Consider the following 20758-nt stretch of genomic DNA (forward strand, 5'->3'; position numbering starts at 1 on the left):
AGTTCAAGGCATGGTTGTATCAAATATACATACATGTTGTGATATATAGGTCCACCGTCAAAGTATGGTCTTCAACATGGAGCCTTGGCTCATACATTTCTGTCTGTATGGCAGGGTTTATATGACCTTGACCTCATCTCCATGGATTGTTGGTCAATGTTAAGATAGTTTATTCTGTTTCTCAGGTACTGTTAGTGATTGGACCACTATATTTGATATATAAAATGATTGTAAGGTGTACAGGTCTGTCTGGCACAAATCTTCCAACTGTGACCAACATTTTTTTATAGAAAATTGATAACATTAGATTAAGGCAGTAACCATTTTATTTTCTATAAAAAAATAACAATAAAAAAAAATCAAATCAAATGGTTGATGTCTTAGTTGATTGGTACTCAACTTGTATTAAAAAATCATATTAGACTTTCAATATAAACCAAATAAGTAAAACAGGGGAGACATATCAGCATGTTCACTCTTGTTGAAATATTATCTGCACTCCACCCTTAAGTTGGGTTCTTACCTTAGTCACATTTGAAAATTGCCTCTGGTCTCCTTTAACATGTTTAAGAAAGTTGGTTTTGATCATTTTTACAGAATACATTATTAGAGCTGATAACCTTCTCAAAGGTCTACTTGGAAGCATTGTGTTTTGTTAGAGAACTATACAATATTATTATGAATATATATTATTAAATACCACCAAAGTATTAAAATCAGGAAATGTTGTAAAATTGTCAAATTGACAGCTATCCATTAAAGGCCAAGATGGAAATATGCAAACAATTATAAGTCACTTTACAGACTTTAAAATAAGCTAAACTCATAAATTACGTATTGATATTTTATAGTGAATGCATCTTTCTATGTTGGGATGTTTGACTATTAGTTCAGGTTAAGGTGAAGGTTGGCATCTGTTAAAACATTTCAACCCGCTGCATTTGTTTGCACTTGTCTTACTAAATCAGGCATGATTCTGCATTTGTTTGCACTTGTCTTACTAAATTAAGAACCTGTTGTTCAGTTGTTGTCACTGGTTGTTGAGGTTCATAATTGTTTCTTTGTATTTTATATAGATAAGACCATTGTTTTCTGTTTAAATTGTTTTACACTGTCTAATCATTTTTGTAGTCTTTCATAGCTTGTTGCACGTTGTGAGCCAAGTGTCTGTGTACTTCAATCTACAATGTTTTACTTTTACAAATTGTGACTTGGATGGAGAGTTGTCTCATTGACACCCATATAATTACCACACCTTCTTTTAACAACACCAGGATAACAAAATAAGAAACAAATCAAAAGAGAAGACTAAAATATGATTTATACTACAACACATAATAAAAACATTTACTTATAAATATGAAAAAGGGTTGGTCTCAGCACTGACATGACATGAAACTAACATATTGTGCTGCTGGGTATATATGATGCAAATACCACATCTTTGATAGTTTGAAAAAAATTATAACTTGTAGGGTTTTCGATAAAGTGAGTCCATTTTCCCTCTGGACTTATTATTTTTAACAAGTTCTGATTAACAGTATTCAAGCTGGTTAAACTGCAATTTTAAAAGCAGTAAAAATTGCATGCAAACTTGAGTGTATTCATGATTCACTTAGTCTCAGATAGCTATACATATATAGTGGGAAACCTCCTGGAAGCCTTTACACATAATGCAGATTTAATAAAATGATGCTTTTAAAATTAACATTCAAGAAATGTAAAAAGCTTATCGAAACATAATCGTGTAGATTCATGAAAAAAATGGAAAGCAGGAAACCAAGATTTATGGTGGCTAAATTATAAAATAACCAGCTAGATAAAATTATCCCCCTTGAACTTATTTAAAATTGAGAATGGAAATGGGGAATGTGTCAAAGCGACAATAACCCAACCAAAGAAAAAAACAACAGCAGAAGATCACCAACAGGTCATCAATGCAGCAAGAAATTCCCGCACCTGGAGGCGTCCTTCAGCTGTCCCCTAAACAAATATATACTAGTTCAGTGATAATGAACGCCATACTAATTTCTGAATTGTACACAAGAAACCAAAATTAAAATAATACAAGACTAATTATTTTTTAACAATTTCTAATACAATAATAATAACCTGTCTTGAGCAATATATTTTTTTTGTTGAGACATGTGGGAATGATTAAGCCATACAAGACAAATAAATAACTTTTTAATAAAACATGTGTACATTTCAAATTGATAAATAGCAAAATATTACATTTACAATTACATTATATATTTTGTAAATTGTACATCATTATTGATTTGAATAATTGCACAAACATGACAAATGAACACGCGAGTTTTAAAGAAACTTCGAGAACCAAATGAGTATTCTAGAAAAAAATTGCACTCAAGAATTTCTTCCACATAAGGGAACGATCTGGAGCTCAAGTCACTCTTAATGCTGCTCTTCTAATTTCACACCCATGCTTTTTAATAATTCCAGAGCCTCTTTGTGAGCCTTTTCATCGTCAGGTTTATTCAAAGGTTGATCTTTTGCTCTAGTTAAATATTTCAGCGCCATATTATGGTTCTTCAATCTGAGGTAAGTTTTCCCCAACATTAATAAGTTCATACTGTAAAAATTAGGATCTGCTTCTTCAGCTTTTTCAAAATAAGCCAGCGCCTCTTCATAAGTTGAAGTTGGTGGCGAGGCAAACAGTGCTGAAGCGATTTGTCTCATGTACCAAGGCATGTCTGCAAATAGAAAACACCAATATCCAAGTGAGTATAATGATGTGGCATCTTTTGGATTTAATTCATTGGCTTTCTTTAAATGGTCCTTTACATGAAAGGCGTTTGAAATTCTTTTTTTCGTGCCTTCATATTCTGCAGTGTAATCAAGAAGTATGGCGTACCATTTGTGAGAGGCAAAATTATTGTCATTTAATTCTAGAGCTTTCTTGACGTATTCAAAGGCTTCAAAGAAGCAGGCTTTCTTTTCATTGGTATTTTGAACTAGTTTTCCTTTGTCACTCGCAGCCCTGGCCAGTCTCCACAAAATTTCATCATTCTGACAATCCTTGTACTGAATTAGGAAATCATACAGTTTAAGTATCTCATTAGCTGTATATATTTTATCAGCTTCTATAACAACTAATTCTTCTTTGGTCAATTCTTTGACCTCTTCTTTCTTGCCAAACCCAAAACTAAGAGCATTAACTGTTGCAAAAGGTTGAAATGCCAGTACAGGAAACAATGAATATTGGATTTTCTTGAACTGTTTATATGATTCCTTTCTCTGGGACCTCAAGAATCTGTATGCCACGCCACATGACTGTCTAAATTTTGTAAAAAATCTCAATGAACTTTGCATCATGAATATGTTGTCAGTGTAATCAGTGAGTAATCTCTGAAACAAGTTCGGTTCATTTATTTTACGGAAAACAAGAATCAGTTATCAATAAATAGTAAGACATATGGTTGACTAGAAAATATAGTTTTGTTCGTTTTATTTACAAAGATTTATCCTCTAATGTGTCATGACAGATTCGATTTCTATCAGAGTGTACAGTGCGTTATGTCCCCGGATTTTATTCTTAGTCTGTCCGTATTTTTATGTAAATTATATCTTGGGTTTTCTAAAATCTTTCTTTTATTCCCTATACATCGTGGAACAAAGCCGGCTTCAGAAAAAAAATACCAAAAAGTATGAAATCTCTCGTAGAAAGTACATTTAAAATGAAACATAGATAAAACATCAACTATTGTATACCATGAACCTTGCCAAAAGATTTTTCGGTGCAATTTGAACATTGTCTACCACTTTATTGAAAAAAGGGGGGATAATGAGATACACTTCTGCCTCAGGCTGTCAAGCTCAGGTGGATTTGTGAATTACCTCCCAGCTGTTGTCATCTCATTATGTCAACTCAGACTGAAATAAAAGTTTAATTGATAAAGGATTCTTTTTATGAATGCACACGTTATCTCAAAGTTACTATTGTTTGTTTATTTAAGACATGATTAACAAAGCTAGGCACTGCTGGTTAAATACAGATTAAAATATCAATGGATTGGTATACATGATGTTTAGAGGTTTAAATGTCATTTCATGTTCTTACAATGAAGTAAAGTATTGCAGTATTAATAGTCCATATATCACTAAAACACTTATGTAATTTAATAATCAGTCTCTGGACTGAGAGGGATAAACTGATAAAAATGTAAAAACTTGGTAATGCCAATTCGCTGACCCAGTTAATCATTCATAGACCAAATTAAAATTTTATGGCACTAATGGTATCCATAAACAGCTTAAAATCATTTTTACATGTTCAATATATGCATATATATATAAATATCTGTGGTTTTAATTTTACTTTTGTGCTCATTTTCTTTATTCTACATTTTGTCATTTGCATATCATTAAGAATTAATAATAATCATTGTAACAAATTGATTGTAATTATACCGCTCTTTTAGGGCGTCTTTGACAATAAAAATATTGTATTGTATTGTATTGTATATCATATTGTACTTGAAGCTTAGGTTATCATGGTAATATCATATATTTACATGACACAGCGAAAATAATTCTTTTAAAGAAGATTTTAAGGAAACAATATTTATTTTCATTTATATTTATACATTGTCTCATATACATTTCCAGGAAAAACATTATAAAATCAAGTGAGAGAAAAAATTTGACACATGTATCTCTTATTTCAGATATACTACTAGCCTGTATGACTTTTTATCAATAGTTGAGGTTAATTATATGAATAGCATGGACTATGTTGTAACAATAATCATAATCATAATATGTTATGTGTACATACTCCCATGGGAGTCTTATAATTTGGAAAGTAAAATAAAGTCTCTTATCATCTTAAAATCTAGTAGTTCTATTCTTCAGGATGGCACAACCACTATTGTTAGATTCAACATGGAGAGAACAACAGAAATTTGAAAATGCAGAAGCTGTTTATCAATGTACAATTGCTGGTACATCTGTAAGTCTCCATTAAACTAAGTACAACAATTTAGATATTTGGGCAGAAGTAACAAATTTTGTAGGCCAAAATAAATAATTTGTGTTTCTGTTAACGTCCTGAAAAGTAGGCAATATCAATCTTTTAACATGTTTAACAAACAATTTTAGCTGGTTACTATTTTGGAACCAAAGTATTATGACTTTCAAGATGCTTACTTCAAATTGGCATAAAAAGTGTTAGGGTACAGGCACTAAAAATTAAGGTAGTTGGGGTTAGCGGAAACACATGTATTATTATTTTCGGCCTTAGGTCTTTGGGCAGGATTAACTCAATGTATGATATGTATTAACCTTGCTATTTCACAGACCTGCCAATTTTTGAAAATCTCCATGGGGGATTTAGCGCGCGACAAGATTTTTAAGGGTTACAATTTTAGCGACTTTTCTGTGAGCATTGTTTTTTACTCCTAAAATAGTCTAAGTTCTCTTCTTTTTTCTTTTGGTTACTTTTATTTGCATGATTCTTGTACTATTAAATTATAAAATTGACAAAATAACTGAGGAATAGAGAAAATGGCATTAAAAATAAAGGATTCAAAGTAGAGACCCCCCCCCTTTCCCCCCTCCAAAGACCTTCTCATCTATGAACCTTGACTCAAAACACCTAAAACTACATGTCCTAAAGTAAGAAGGATGAAGACATATATTTTGATTTAGTCTTACTCATGGTCTTTATATCAGTATCAATGAGAAAATGGATTCAATTTGAGTTATCTTTCTTTGTATTCAGAGGTGCTCTTACCTGCGGAGGCTTATACAGTAACACAGTAGAAGTGTACACAAAATGGCGTCGATTTTAGATCAACAGACACACGATGTCTGCTTTCAAAAATTAAACAAATTTCAAGATAAACGATGTTTTCTTGAGAGTTCTTTACAGTTCTCATCTTTCAATTAATTATGATTTTGCTGTGGAACTATGGCAAATGTTGCAAATTGTGCTTGTATGATAAATTGATTAAAATTGAAAGGTTGTTTGACCAAATTTATACAAATTAATTTTGAGGATTGTTACGACCCATTAGGTAATCTGATTACATACAACCACTAATTATGACACATGTTGTGACTGTTGATTAGCGTAGGGTCATTAACTTGTCATAATATGTCCCCAGGTAAAATGATTGATTTTTTAAAATTGATCAGAAAAACTTCAAAATCGGTAAACAATAATTTTTTCGGGTATATTTGTTGAAAATCGGGATTTTGACTAATTTTACAATCCCGATATCGGGATTCGGGTTGAGGGGTAAAAATCGGGATGATACCGCGAAAATCGGGATAGTTGGCAGGTCTGATTTCAGCTTTTACTAGCTATAGGATTCTGATACCAGTATTTGTACATGTTAAATTTTTCAAGATATCCAAAGAAATGATATAAACTGTAAACTGATACATGTTCATGTGCAGTGTGCTTGCTCTTCAGATGAAAGCATGGTATATTAAAATTTGGCAGAAAACAGAACTTCTGTTGACATTTCACATAGATTTTTTATTTTATCATGTTTATAAAAATATATTTATCATAAAAATCATTTAACATGTTTAAAATATAGTAACAATAATATTGTAACATTTTAAATTTTAGATAATAAATGTATGAGAAATAATCATGTAATAGTGCATGCTGTATATCATACTTATTTGAAAAATTTCATAAGTTTAACCATTACTGTGGATTCATTTATTTTCGTGGGTACCAATTTTCGTGGATTATGAAAAACTTGCATATTCGTGGATATTTTATTTCATGGTTTTGCTGAAGTGTGCATACAAACCTATAGAAAAATTATCATATGTTGCATATTTAATTTCATGGTTTGACTGTCAATGACTGTGCCCACGAAATCCACGAAAATTGGTATCCAACGAATTATAATGAATCCACAGTATAGATAAAGATAAAGAGCACAAACACAAAGAAAACATAAAGTGCCAGTTTGATTAGATCAGGGGTTGAAGTCATAAAACTTTGCTCAGTGCTCGGAGCACAAAAACCATGCTCGAAACATGAAATCCAGCATTTTGATTGGTTGATTCTTGAGTCTGAGTATAAAAATCATGCTCGAAAGTTTTATGACCGCAAGGCCAGGTCTGAACAAAAGATTGAACAAAAAAATCTTAAGTCTGATAAAATTGTTTTTTTGTTATTTCCACATTGTATACCCCATATCCGACAACTTCATGCAATTTCACTATAGATTTATTAAAAACTTTTGATTACACTTAGTACATGTTGTAAATGGGGATACAACTCTTATAAAGAAGAAATGTTAGTGGAATAAACAGGATAATGAAATTTCTTTAAAGTTTTGTTAAATCTGTGTTCTCCCAGGTTCCAATCTTAGAAGTGTGGAAATAACAATCTATATTTCATGTATATGTTGATGTGTATTAACTTACTAGTTATTTTATAATAAATGTAAAGTGGCTTTCGTCATTTCATCATGTTAAAGGGCAAACAACTGCAAGTTTTTGAAATAAAATAATAATTAATAAACCATTCTTTAAACTTTTTGTTTGGCGCTATTTATTAAATAGATTATAAATATTGAAATAAAAAATGCATATATTTCTAGGGCAATAATAAAGAGAATTCTGGGTCAAGCAAATTAATAAATGAAATAGCTGAAGCCAGACAACAAATTCAAAAAGCTTTATCTTCTGTGAGTAAAATTGCTGTTGTTCATGTTATTATTTCATTCTTTTGAGCATGTAGATATTTAGTGCAAATCAATCTAGTTATAACTGACTGTTTTATAATAGCTATCTGTCTTTCTTTTCTTTAACATTTCTATAACAAATTATCACTTTGCACATCATTAATAAAAAAAAAATCTATGCATTATACATAACTGAATACGGTAGTAACACAGTAGACTGCCATTGAATAATCAATTTTGATGACAGACTACTGTGTTATTACCGTATTCAGTTGTGTATAATGCGCATATTTTTCTTGAGTTCCGTGTGGCCAAAAGATGTCTGTTTTGCATTATTGAGTAATGTGTATAATATATTTTTTTCTCAAATTATATTGCCCAAAAAAAGATATATCATCAATGTGTTTTATACAAACTGTTTAAATAGAAAAGAAAAAAATATTTTCTCTTAATACATGAAGATAGTTATTATAAAACAGTCTTTAATTCACCTTAAGTTGAATAAACCAACCCAATGTTAATTTTTACATCATATCTGGTTGGTTAGGGCTTAAATGTTTTGCAGTCTGTATGTATACATTATGTATATATTCCTACTTCAGTTTACAAATGCTTAAGACCAAGATAAACATGGTTAAGGTACACAAACTTATATCATGTAATATGTATATAGAGGAATAAATGTTTGATGTGAAATTCTATAGAATGGATTACAAGAATAGTTAATGAAGGTTGAAATTTAAATATTGGAGATTTTATTATACTTGTACATTTCATTTTAAAAACATAACATTATATATATATACATCAATCAAAAAATACAAAAACTTCAGAAAATAGGTTTGGTTTGAATTCCATTGTAATTTGGTCGCATTATGATTTGACATTAAACTGTAAAATGAAAATTGCACATGTTATTCTGAAAATGAAAAATTTGATTTGATCTGAATGTCATCAATGTTGGAAAGTAGATGTTGGGTATATATGCAAATTAGTCTTGAGATGGCAAACCAACAATCAAAATAACCAAGATGATACCCAAAGAAAATTGACGAACAATAAACAGACCAACAACCAACATTTTCCATACCTTATTATGCATATACCTAGCTTTTAATCATTCAATCTTTAAAAGTTATGAATAAATTTGCTGACGCAAAAATTAGCATCCTCATGTGTTTATAATGTTTTGATTCTGCAAAATAATTACAGTGTGTTGATTATCAGTAAAAAGATTATAATTCACTGTTTTTCTATTCTTAAAAATGCAATATTTATTTCTGTGAATAAATTCATTTAAAAATACAGAAAAAAAAATAAAGTTCATAGAAACATTTTTTTTATGAATTAAAGTTTATTGAAGCAATTTTTTTTAATTATTATGTAAAAAAGCAATTAGAAACAGAAGTTAAGACAACATATATATATACTTTTATCAAAATTTGATCTTTTTAAATTCTGTTAATTAACTTTACATTCCACTTTTCTGTTTTTTTGCCCTCATTCAGGTATTGGTATATTTAGCAAAAATATAGTGTTATTTTAAAATGCTTCTGATTTTTTGTTCAAATACATGTTGTATACATAGATTATTCCCCCTTATTTTGTTCTTCTAATAATCATATTACATGTTGTATGTACATACAAAATATTCTTTCTTTTTTACATGTTTTACAGAAATGTTGAAAATTATTTTCTGAGTAAGGTGTACACCATATCTGTGCTATACAAAGTGACCCAACTTTTATTCATCATCTGAATTAACATGTTCTATAGACGTGATAAATGCAAAAATATTTTTTGGGTATTTGATTTTGATGAAGTCTCGTCTCTTTAATATCTTGTCTGACAGTATTCAACATATCTGTGTTTAGATTTCTGTTAGTACTTTTACATTTTGATTCAATATTTTTTGATTCAATATTTTTTTCATGTTCATTATGTTTTTTCTTTGTTATACTTTTTTTTTCACGATTATCATCTTTTCATTAGAACATTTCTCATACATGTATTTGCAGGACTTAAAAAAATTCATGGTCAAAATAGATATTTAGTTTCTTTTAATCCTAACCTGTCTACTTGATTTACTTGTTCATCATAAAATAAAATTGAGAATGGAAATGGGGAATGTGTCACAGAGACAACAACCCGACGAAATAAAAAAATTATGTTCATATTGTTGGTATATTTAGCAATTGATTTGAAGTTCTTTTCTTAAAGTCAGTATTCACACTAAGGAGAAAATCCACAACAATTTATTATGTTTATTGAAGAAGTCTAATCAAAATCCTATACGGAGCCAAAAAATATGATTGAGCTCCACTTAAATTAAATTCCTTAATTAGGTACCAGGCGGACTTTCAAACCTATTGATTTGAGAAAGTTGTTCATATATTTTTTATTGCTTTACATTTCCTATTGTGTATGCTTTCATTGTTGTAATTATACATGGAGTTTACAGTCATCTAAATATAAAAAAGAAGATGTGGTATGATTGCCAATGAGACAACTATCCACTATCCACAAAAGACCAAAATGACACAAACATTAACAATTATAGGTTATAAATGGTTATTTCTCTAATTTTCGAGCTATTTTCCCATTTCTTGATGGGTGTGAGAATAATATTTCTCCTCACTAGTGAAAAATCTGTTCTCGGCAAATGATTGGTTGAAATTTAATTGTGAAGTTAAATTTTCTTGGTTTCTTCTGATTTTTCCCATAAGTTATTAGATCTATAAGTACAGAACTTACTTTCACTGTGTTGATTGTATGGATAACAAAGATGCATCAAGATCTAAACACATGTATCATTTCTATTATAACATTTATAATATGATTTTAAAGAAAACCTTTATATAAAATGCTCACAATTATTGCTGACTTCAAATGGCACTTCATATTCAAATAAAACAGTTCTCTGTCAAATAACATTGAAAAAAGGATACAGACAATTTTTTTCTAGCATTAGAAGTTTTATTGACATTTCCTTTTACATTTCTAAATCTCTAGACCAAAAAGTTCTATTAAACTTGTAAAGGAGATATAGATCTTTGTTTAGAGGTTAATATTCACACTTATTTTCAATTTAGAGTGGTGGTTCAGCTTTATCTTCAGGAGGAGATGGACAGTTCAACAACAGAATGAACACACTAGAAACAGAAAATAAAGAACTCAAGAAAAGTAAGTTTCACCAAACAAATGCTGAAATATTATTCCCCTCCCTATTCAGACCATCACGACCCTCATGTATAATCATCTTTTAATGTAGATTTGTAGATTTCGATTAGTTACTTCTATACAGTAGAAAAAAATTGGAACAGGGAATCTAATGTTGATATATTTCTTCAAATTATATAAGCTTACCTACTTAAACCTTTGAACCAAAAAATTGTATCAAACCGTGTTGATGTTGTGTACAGGTAAGCACATAAGCATGAAGTTGTCTGTTATTTTTGCAGGTTTGGGATTTTTTTTTAGTTCAACAACAAAATAATAAAAAAAAAAAAAAAATTCTCCGAAAATCATATTTTGATATGATTGAGTTGCAATTTGAACAACAATGGTAGAGAATATAGCAAACATCTTTAAAAGATATTTGATTTCAAATCAATTTTAGAAATGAAAAAGCAAAGAATACAGGGTATCCATCAATGACACAAGATCAGTACCTGCACAACAAAAAAATAAACAATGTGCAAATGATGTGTATAACAATAATGTTAATAAAAAAGAAAATGTGGTATGATTGCCAATGAGACAACTATCCACAAAAGACCAAAATGACACAAACATTAACAACTACAGGTCACTGTACGGCCTTCAACAATGAGCAAAGCCCATACCGCATAGTCAGCTATAAAAGGCCCCGATAAGACAATGTAAAACAATTCAAATGAGAAAACTAAACGGCCTTATTTATGTAAAAAAAATAAACGAAAAACAAATATGTAACACATAAACAAACGACAACCACTGAATTACAGGCTCCTGACTTGGGACAGGCACATACATAAATAATGTGGCTGGGTTAAACATGTTAGCCGGATCCCAACCCTCCCCCTAACCTGGGACAGTGGTATAACAGTATAACATAAGAACGAACTATAAAAATCAGTTGAAAAAGGCTTAACTCATCAGATAGACAAAAAATACAAGTGGATGTGGCAGGGTACTTAATTTGTTTTAAATAACAAAATCAGTATCTTTTCCTGTAAAAATACTTTGTAAAGATTTTCACAGTACCGTGTGATCAAAAAGAAAAGGAACAGTGCTTACATTGCTGTTCTTCATCTGAAAGTTACAGTGAAATCTTTAACACAAAACATGAGTGGAATTCTTTGCAAATAATTCTGGTAGACATTACAGTAGTTGTCGTTTGTTTATGTAATATATACGTGTTTCTCGTTTCTCGTTTTGTTTATATAGATTAGACCGTTGGTTTTCCCGTTTGAATGGTTTTACACTAGTAATTTTGGGGCCCTTTATAGCTTGTTGTTCGGTGTGAGCCAAGGCTCCGTGTTGAAGGCCGTACTTTAACCTATAATGGTTTAATTTTTAAATTGTTATTTGGATGGAGAGTTGTCTCATTGGCACTCACACCACATCTTCCTATATCTATTGTTAGTTGTAAGACCACAAAATCAGGTGGAAAAAAAAGAACATACTTGAAAGTAGAACATATTTTAAAAAAAAATAGTTACTACACATCATGCACATACAGGCTGTAGGTCAGGTGTAAATATTATATAAAACACAGTTATTTCAATATAGATAAATTTACCCAGGACTATCTACCTTTTACCTTGTGTATATTTGTATTGCTAATAAGGAGTACCCTGTAAACTAAATATAAATACGGGAGTAGCTGTAATTTAACTTTTTTGAATTTGTAGTTGTTGATGATATGAAGAAAATGGTTTCAAAGTTAGAAAGTAGAGTTACAGCCCTTGAAGGTGGAAAAAGCACAGGAACAGGATCTAAGCCGGCTCCTGCTCCAGCTGCAGATGATGATGATGATGATTTTGACCTCTTTGGAGATGATGATGTAATGGTTTATTAATCATTTTACTTTTTTTTGTACAAAATATCTGAAGGTTCCCTTTGGTGGTAAAAATAACTGATGAAGAAACTCTATAATACATTTTAAACTGAAACATACATGTAGAGAATATCATAATTATAATGGTCTTTCAGGGGGAAGGGTAGTTCAATTGTAGTTAAGGTCAAGGAAATAAATTGTTGGTTAGTCATGTGATTGTAAACACACATTATTTTTGGCCGAACATTAATACATATATCTTAGGCATGTAACATGCTTTAAATCAGTTTAGACAGAAGAATGAATGCATGTTTAATCAAAATAGCAGTAAATTGAATAGATTTTGGGGATTTCAATACCAAAATGTGGACTCTTTTGATTGAGTTAAGTCTGCCAATTGATATTTTATCGTATGTTTTTATATGTTGTGATGTTATGCTATTGTTTCAGAAAAAGGGAGAAGGTTTGGATCCATTAAAACGTTTAATCCCGCTGCAAATGTTTGCACCTGTCCTAAGTCAGGAATCTGATGTACAGTAGTTGTCGTTTGTTTATGTAATATATACGTGTTTCTCGTTTCTCGCTTTGTTTATATAGATTAGACCATTGGTTTTCCCGTTTGAATGGTTTTACTCTAGTAATTTTGGGGCCCTTTATAGCTTGTTTTTCGGTGTGAGCCAAGGCTCTGTGTTGAAGGCCGTACTTTAACCTATAATGGTTTACTTTTTAAGTTGTTATTTGGATGGAGAGTTGTCTCATTGGCACTCACACCACATCTTCCTATATCTATTCACATCATTCATGCATACAACATTTGGAGATATGTATGCACTGTTAGCCACCAGTCTGGTACCCAAGACTAATAAAATTGTATTCAGACTATTTTTTGTTAAACTTTATATTAACTGTTCAACACCTAAAAAAATGCAGAATATTGGTCTTAGAACTAGAAATTGGAAAAAAGATTTTGGTGCAGACTGGATTTACATTCACAATTATTTTTGGACAAAATATAGGTGTTATAAAACATGTAAAATGAATATAAAAATTTCTTGATTAAAAATATATAAATGTCTCTCTTTTTCCAGGAAGAAGCACAAGCTGAAGCTGAAAAAATTAAACAGGAAAGAATAAAGGCATATGCTGACAAAAAAGCTAAAAGTATGAAAAAGTTCATTATTAGCTCACCTGGCCCAAAGGGCCAAGTGAGCTTTTCTCATCACTTGGCGTCCAGCGTCGTCCTGCGTTAACTTTTACAAAAATCTTCTCCTCTGAAACTACTAGGCCAAATTTAACCAAACTTGGCCACAATCATCATTGGGGTATCTAGTTTAAAAATTGTGTCCGGGGACCCCGCCAACTAACCAAGATGGCCGCCATGGCTATAAATAGAACATAGGGGTAAAATGCAGTTTTTGGCTTATAACTCAAAAACCAAAGCATTTAGGGCAAATCTGACATGGGGTAATATTGTTAATCAGGTTAAGATCTATCTGCCCTGAAATTTTCAGATAAATCTGACATTCCGTTGTTAGGTTGCTGCCCCTGAATTGGTAATTTTAAGGAAATTTTGTTGTTTTTGGTTATTATCTTGAATATTATTTTAGATAGAGATAAACTGTAAAAAGCAATAATGTTCAGCAAAGTAAGATCTACAAAAAAGTCAACATGACCAAAATGATCAGTTGACCGCTTTAGGAGTTATTGCCCTTTATAGTCAATTTTTAACCATTTTTCGTAAATCTTAGTAATCTTTTAGAAAAATCTTCTCCCCTGAAACTGCTGGGCCAAATTATTTGAAACTTGGCCACAATCATCATTGGGGTATCTAGTTTAAAATTTAGAACATAGGGGTAAAATGCAGTTTTTGGCTTATAACTCAAAAACCAAATAATTAAGAGAAAATCTGACATGAAGTAAAGTTGTTAATCAGGTCAAGATCTATCTGCCCTGAAATTTTCAGATGAATTGGACAACCTGTTTTTGGGTTGCGGCCCCTGAATTGGTAATTTTTAAGGAAATTTTGTTGTTTTTGGTTATTATATTGAATATTATTATAGATATAGGTAAACTGTAAACAGCAATAATGTTCAGCAAAGTAAGATCTACAAATAAGTCAACATGAACGAAATGGTCAATTGACCCCTGTAGGAGTTATTGACCTTTGTAGTCAATTTTCAATCTGCTTCCTTTGTTTAATATTCACATAGACCAAGGTGAGCGACACAGGCTCTTTAGAGCCTCTAGTATTTGATATAGGGGTACTCATTTTGTCTTTTATTTAAACACAAATATCTATCGGCTTACATAGAAATAAGAAGATGTGGTACATGTATGAGTGCCGATTCAATGAGACAACAATCCAACCAAGTCATAATGTATTAAAAAGTTAACATCTATAGGTCAAAATTTGGCCTACAACAAACAGCAAGCTATAAAGGTCTCTAAAATGATAAGCCATTCAAACAGGAAAACTAACAGTCTAATCTATACCAAAAACTGTAATGGATTGCACTTACAAGTATCTGTTAAAAAAAAACTAACTGACCGTTCATTGCTATAGGCTGGACAATCTGGAAATGTTTGCCCTCAGCATGGGCATGTAAGATGGGTGAAAGAAAGCAAAAGTAAAAGGTTTCCACAGTATAGGGAAATGTGAAAGAGGTACATGAAAAAAATAACTTATATGAAGGGAAGAAGGTTAAGACCATAAGGTATTGGTATGAATGAAATGACGTGTGGATCGAACAATGTTTACTCTTGTCAACACTTCCCATTTCTGCTTAAATACTAAATTTTAGTATAGTAGTATATGATTAAAGGTAGAGATTCTAAAAGTGGCTTATAGCTTATTACTATTTCTATTTTCAGAACCTGTTTTAATAGCAAAATCCAGTATTGTATTAGATGTAAAACCCTGGGATGACGAAACAGACATGAAAGAATTAGAAAGATGTGTTAGAACTGTAGTTATGGATGGGCTTTTATGGGGAAATTGTAAGTTTACATTCCATTTTATAAGAACAAAAGTACAGAGATTAGTCTTGACACAGGATTGTTTGTCACCACATACCAATGTATGTAATAGATTACACCACTGTATACTAACAATAAGATTTTTGTGTAAACTAGTACCTGTTGGTCTACATGGTCTAGGTATAAACAAAGTTAACAGATTATGTGTGTAGCAGAAGAAGATAATCATTATTTATTTAAATGTTCTGGCAAAACTGGTACCTGTTTGTTAAAGCATTTTTAAAAGTTTAAGATTTTATGTTGTAGAAGAAGATATTCATTATTTATATTTATATTCTAGAAAAACTGGTATCTGTTTGTTTTGGTATATAAAAAAAAGGTTTAGATTTTATGCAGTACAAAAAGATTTAATATTGATTTTTCTATTCTAGCAAAACTGGTACCTGTTGGTTATGGAATTAAAAAGTTACAGATTATGTGTGTAGTTGAAGATGACAAAGTGGGAACAGATGATTTAGAAGATGCAATAACACATTTTGAAGATTTTGTAAGTTATATGTGTGTTTCACTAGCCTGAGTTTGAACCCTGCACATAGCAGTTGCATTTGGCTCCAATCTTTTGTTAAGCAGTATTACCAGTTTTCCTGCAATTTGTTGGAAGTTCTGTTTAGGTACTGTGACTTCTACCAATACTAACTGGACGCCATGAATTAAGCAATAGGACTAAAAATGGCAGGAAACACCAATAATCAATTATTTAAAAGTTTAAGATTGTATATTCTATTTAAAAGACTTGAAGTACTGAGAGTCTGTTCTGTAGAAATATCTAAAACAAGGAGGGATCTACTGAAATATAATGAGGGCTTATAAAGAGTAAAAATTAAACTACATTATTTTATACCAAAAAAAGACTGTCAATACAGAAGATTGGCTTATTCTTGTTAAGTTGTGGATATATACATGGTATATGTGCAAACATAAAGAGAAGAAATAGCAAAAGTAAAATAAAGTAGTTGATCATCTGTCAAAAGTTGACCAGTAAATTGTCAGCCCTATTTCATGTATTTGATGCCTGTTAACTTTTAAATTAAAAAAGTCTTCTCCAAGAAGCAAAAAAAAAATCTCCAATAAGGTAACTATGACCAATATGTTTGTTTTAATACAGTTAATTTTAAAAGGCAATGCATACTTTACTTCATAATGCTTATTCATTGGTGTCTGAACTGTTTACAGTCAGAGCTCAGGCATAAATAAGTCTAAATCTCCTTTGGCTCCCTTTAGTTTAAGACGAAATATGACATCAATAAGTCAATTAGTGTTGAGCAAGAATTATTTGACCTGAAATAAAAAATTAATTACAAATATTGACTCCTACAAGTTGATAGTATACCCAAAATAAAAGACCCAATCACATTTATTTAAAGGTTGAGCATCAGCATTAGATCATTACAACATTAAAAGATACTGCTTTAAAAAAAAAATATGCTAAATATGCTAGAGAGCAAAAAAAATGTATTTATGATAGTTTGTTTTCCAGTAATATCCATACTTTGTCAACAATTTATATATACAGTCCGCCAAAAGTTAAGCACCACCTACTTTTATTGCATCGATTTTTTTTCAAATTCCAAAAATCAATTATTCCTCGAAAAATAGAAAACAATCATATAGCAATTTTGCTAATGTATACCATAAACAAACCACAAATATAATTTTGGTCACTTATGAAGGTTCTATGCATGTAGGTCTTTCGTTCATAGAAATAGTGTAAATAACACTATTCCGAAATGGAATTTAAGTTTCACTGTGATTTTATTTTTTTACAACAATTAATCACCCAATATCATTAAAATTTTCTACACATAAACTTTGGTATGTTTGGCAAATTTAATGTCAATATTTGAGTCAATAGGAAGTGTAACAACCTAATTTCGGGTACAGTTTCATAACACGACGTATCATTCTCGGTACAAGCCTTCAAAACTTTGGTTGAGGAAATTTGATGCATTAAACAACAAATGCAACTTTTAAATCGACAAACTTTTGTAAAGGTGAATCTCTGCGATTGAGATTTCCGACAATGGCATCTCAGACATGTTTGATAGGGTTTATGTATGGAGTTGAGGAAGGCCAAACATTAGTGTAAATGGCTGGTTGCTCTTTGGACTCTGTTAAAATTCTTGCCCTGTGTGGTATAGCGTTGTCATTCAGGTACAAGGGTCTTGACAATGATGACGCAAGTTGGGGATTATTAAAATGACGGACTACAATGTGTTATGGCACCAAATCTCTGTATGTCTGTCCTTTTATGTTACCCTGCAGAATATGCATACCCAGCTTATAACGGTACAAGAAACAACCCCGTACTGGAACACAATCAGCAATGCATGCAGTCCTTGTGCAAACATTGTTTTTGGTCAAAGGCCTTTTTTTTTCGCGCGAAATTCGTATTATGGCGTCTACTGGCAGTAAAACAAACTGACTCCAATCTGACCAATGAGTGTTTTGTCAGGTTCTTATGTTAAAGCATAGATGGTCATTATCCCATTTAAAACTGGTGGTAGAGTGCCTGCTTGAAGGTACAGGTCTCTATACACCACGGCTTGCTCTTCGTTTGCCTCTATGAAGTCGACGGACACATGAACGAACATTAAAACGACCACCAGGAGAAACAGTGTATTAATAAACTCACAGATGACCTTTGATACAAGGTTGCTTGACTGATTTATCGAAGTTCAATCTTTTTGGGTGTAATGAATTTTCTTAGTGTATGTTAAAGGCAATTCATAACACCAAACAAATATATTTTTTGCAATAGTTAAAAAAAATATTGCCAGTTATATTTCGGTGGTGCTAAACTTTTGGCGGACTGTATATAATAAAAATGTATTGCGTGATATAATTGAGTTTCTTTATATATATATATTTTATTTATTTAGTAATGTTTTTTTTCTTTTTTTGCAGGTACAAAGTGTGGATGTATCATCATTTAGCAAGATTTAAATCACCAACACAATGGAATAGTGCCAATAGTGACTTAAAACACTTAATAAATTATCAGCAAACACATACAATATTGTTATAAATACTGTAAATTTACAAATTTTTGCTGTTTTTATGCCCCCCATTACGTTTTTCCCTTGTCTGTCTGTTTTGTCGTGAAATAGGTTATTGATCTTTAACTTAAATTTGCCTCAACTAAATGTTATGAAACTTATATGCAATGCTTATTTAATACTACAAAACACAGATCAAGCCTAAATTTTGGAGGCTACACTTTCAACGGTTTAGAGTTTTACCCCTTTACAAATGGAAAAGGATCAAAATGTTATTGTTTCCTGTCCTATAGATTGTTCACCTGAACCAAATGTTATTAAACTTATACACACAAGTTTTTAATCAAGCATGGATTTTAGTGGCATCACTTTTACTGTTCTTAAATCATGTCCCTTTATAAAGTTAAATGCAATTCAGGCTTTCATCTGTGTCCCATTGACACATTATTATTTAGTATTAATTGCTACAAGAGAGGTGTTGCAGAAATTACTAGTCACAATTGATATTTTGATAGCATTATTTCCTGAAATTGCAATAATTACACTCATTTGTGAAGACTGGTGAAAAATGAATGCAAACTATAATTTCAGAATGTACAGTTATGTATAAAAAGTTAAAAGGAATCACAAAAATCCTTGATAGCACAAAAGATTACACAAGCATTGAACTCCTCCAAATGAAAACTTACTCCATGGTACATACCGACTTCATGCATTGGTACAGTCATTGAATATTACTAGGCCTAGCCTGTTGTGTGTGAACATAAACTCCCCGTGGTCTATTTAGACTGTAACTTGTATATCAAAGTAAAACACTTGCACTATGCAGGTCAACACAGGATACTTACTTTAACAAGGAAGTAAAAAAGTCACATGATTTTGAAAGCTTGATCAAAAAGTTGTAGCTACTACAGAAAGCTCGGTAGAATAGTAATAGCCTTCAATTGAATATTGATGCTCAAGAAATATAAAATGAAATACATCATTTCTTATATTGTTCCTGTAGTTTAAGCATTAAATCTTCATATGACTGCAAAATGTTGCGTCTTTATATAACAATATGTCTGTACGTCCCAAAATTGGTGTCAGTTCTTTACTTTGCCTCAACCGAATAGTATGAAACTAATACACAATGCATATTATGACCAAACACAGATTAAATTGGAATATTGGTGGTGATTATTTCAGAGTAATGCCCCGCGCCTATACAAATGAAAAAATGTCTGAATTTTTTAACTTAAGATTGCCTCGACCAAATGTTTTAAAACTTAATTACAATACATATATCAAGTTCGAATTTTGGTGGCGTCACCTTTACCGTTCTAGATTTACATTCCTCTATGAATGGAATAAACTCATGAAATTTCGTTTCTGTGTTACAACTTAAGGTTGGCACCACCAAATATTATGAAACTATTATTAAATGGGATCAGGTCCATTTGTGCCCAGTCCAGGTTCGCACCCATTATGTTGGCCCAAAATTTTAAATCTCAAATTTCAGTTAAATAATTAGAAAATCATGATTTTTGTTTTAAATTGCTTTGATGTAAATACTGCATGTATTTAACTTGGTATGAGTAAAACATTGAAGATTTTAAATAAAAAACGAAAGATAATTGTGTTTAACAGCTTCTTCTTGTCTCCGTATGAGCCTCCTTTAAATAGGAGCACCACCATAGTTATGGCGTATAAAGGAGGACATTTGGAGCCTGTATCGGTACAGATTAATGTGAGCATTTGCCTACCCAATTCCCCAGCCAGGCCGTGACGGGTCTTATTACCAGAAAGTTAACCTTCCCAAAACATAAATACAATGCAATCAAATAAAACATACGAACTCACACACTCACCTGATTCGCTCAGTCCTCAAAGTATAAAAAGTGTATTTTTTCTATGTATCAAATATCCTTTTTTAATATCTGTGTGTTTTGAATGGGAGAGGGTCACCCCGGATGCCCCACAAATGCCTTGGCAAAATACGTCTAAGGTAATAACGAGGAATCGGT

At 31.3% G+C, this 20758-nt stretch overlaps 2 protein-coding genes across 4 annotated transcripts; one reads left to right on the top strand and one right to left on the bottom strand.

Annotated features, from left to right (window-relative positions):
* Positions 1–2174: 2174 nt before the first annotated feature.
* On the bottom strand, positions 2175–3389 carry LOC134690638 (regulator of microtubule dynamics protein 1-like). The gene has a single exon (XM_063550616.1). The coding sequence runs from the start codon at positions 3337–3339 to the stop codon at positions 2419–2421; it is 921 nt and encodes a 306-aa protein (XP_063406686.1). The 5' UTR covers positions 3340–3389; the 3' UTR covers positions 2175–2418.
* A 208-nt stretch (positions 3390–3597) lies between these two features.
* LOC134690639 (elongation factor 1-delta-like) lies at positions 3598–18770 on the top strand. 3 transcript variants are annotated; one of them, XM_063550617.1, is made up of 9 exons: positions 3598–3669; positions 4879–4975; positions 7596–7682; positions 10772–10862; positions 12575–12726; positions 13809–13881; positions 15592–15717; positions 16128–16243; positions 18661–18770. In XM_063550617.1, exons 2-9 carry the CDS (start codon positions 4880–4882, stop codon positions 18697–18699), a joined length of 780 nt encoding a protein of 259 aa, XP_063406687.1. In that variant the 5' UTR covers positions 3598–3669; position 4879; the 3' UTR covers positions 18700–18770. The 3 variants fall into 3 exon arrangements, with proteins under 3 accessions (XP_063406687.1, XP_063406690.1, XP_063406688.1); XM_063550618.1 differs by having other exon boundaries at positions 3615–3669; positions 4866–4975; XM_063550620.1 differs by lacking the exon at positions 7596–7682.
* The last annotated feature ends 1988 nt before the right edge of the window (positions 18771–20758 follow it).

The sequence above is a fragment of the Mytilus trossulus genome, chromosome 11 (assembly GCF_036588685.1).
Source record: "Mytilus trossulus isolate FHL-02 chromosome 11, PNRI_Mtr1.1.1.hap1, whole genome shotgun sequence".
Classification (NCBI taxonomy): domain Eukaryota; kingdom Metazoa; phylum Mollusca; class Bivalvia; order Mytilida; family Mytilidae; genus Mytilus; species Mytilus trossulus.

Coding starts and splice junctions, on each gene's coding strand:
- LOC134690639 (XM_063550617.1), top strand. CDS start 4,880: ATGGCACAACCACTATTGTTAGATTCAACATGGAGAGAACAACAGAAA. Junction 10,863..12,574: donor AAATAAAGAACTCAAGAAAA/GTAAGTTTCACC, acceptor TTGAATTTGTAG/TTGTTGATGATATGAAGAAA. Junction 12,727..13,808: donor ACCTCTTTGGAGATGATGAT/GTAATGGTTTAT, acceptor CTCTTTTTCCAG/GAAGAAGCACAAGCTGAAGC.
- LOC134690638 (XM_063550616.1), bottom strand. CDS start 3,339: ATGATGCAAAGTTCATTGAGATTTTTTACAAAATTTAGACAGTCATGT.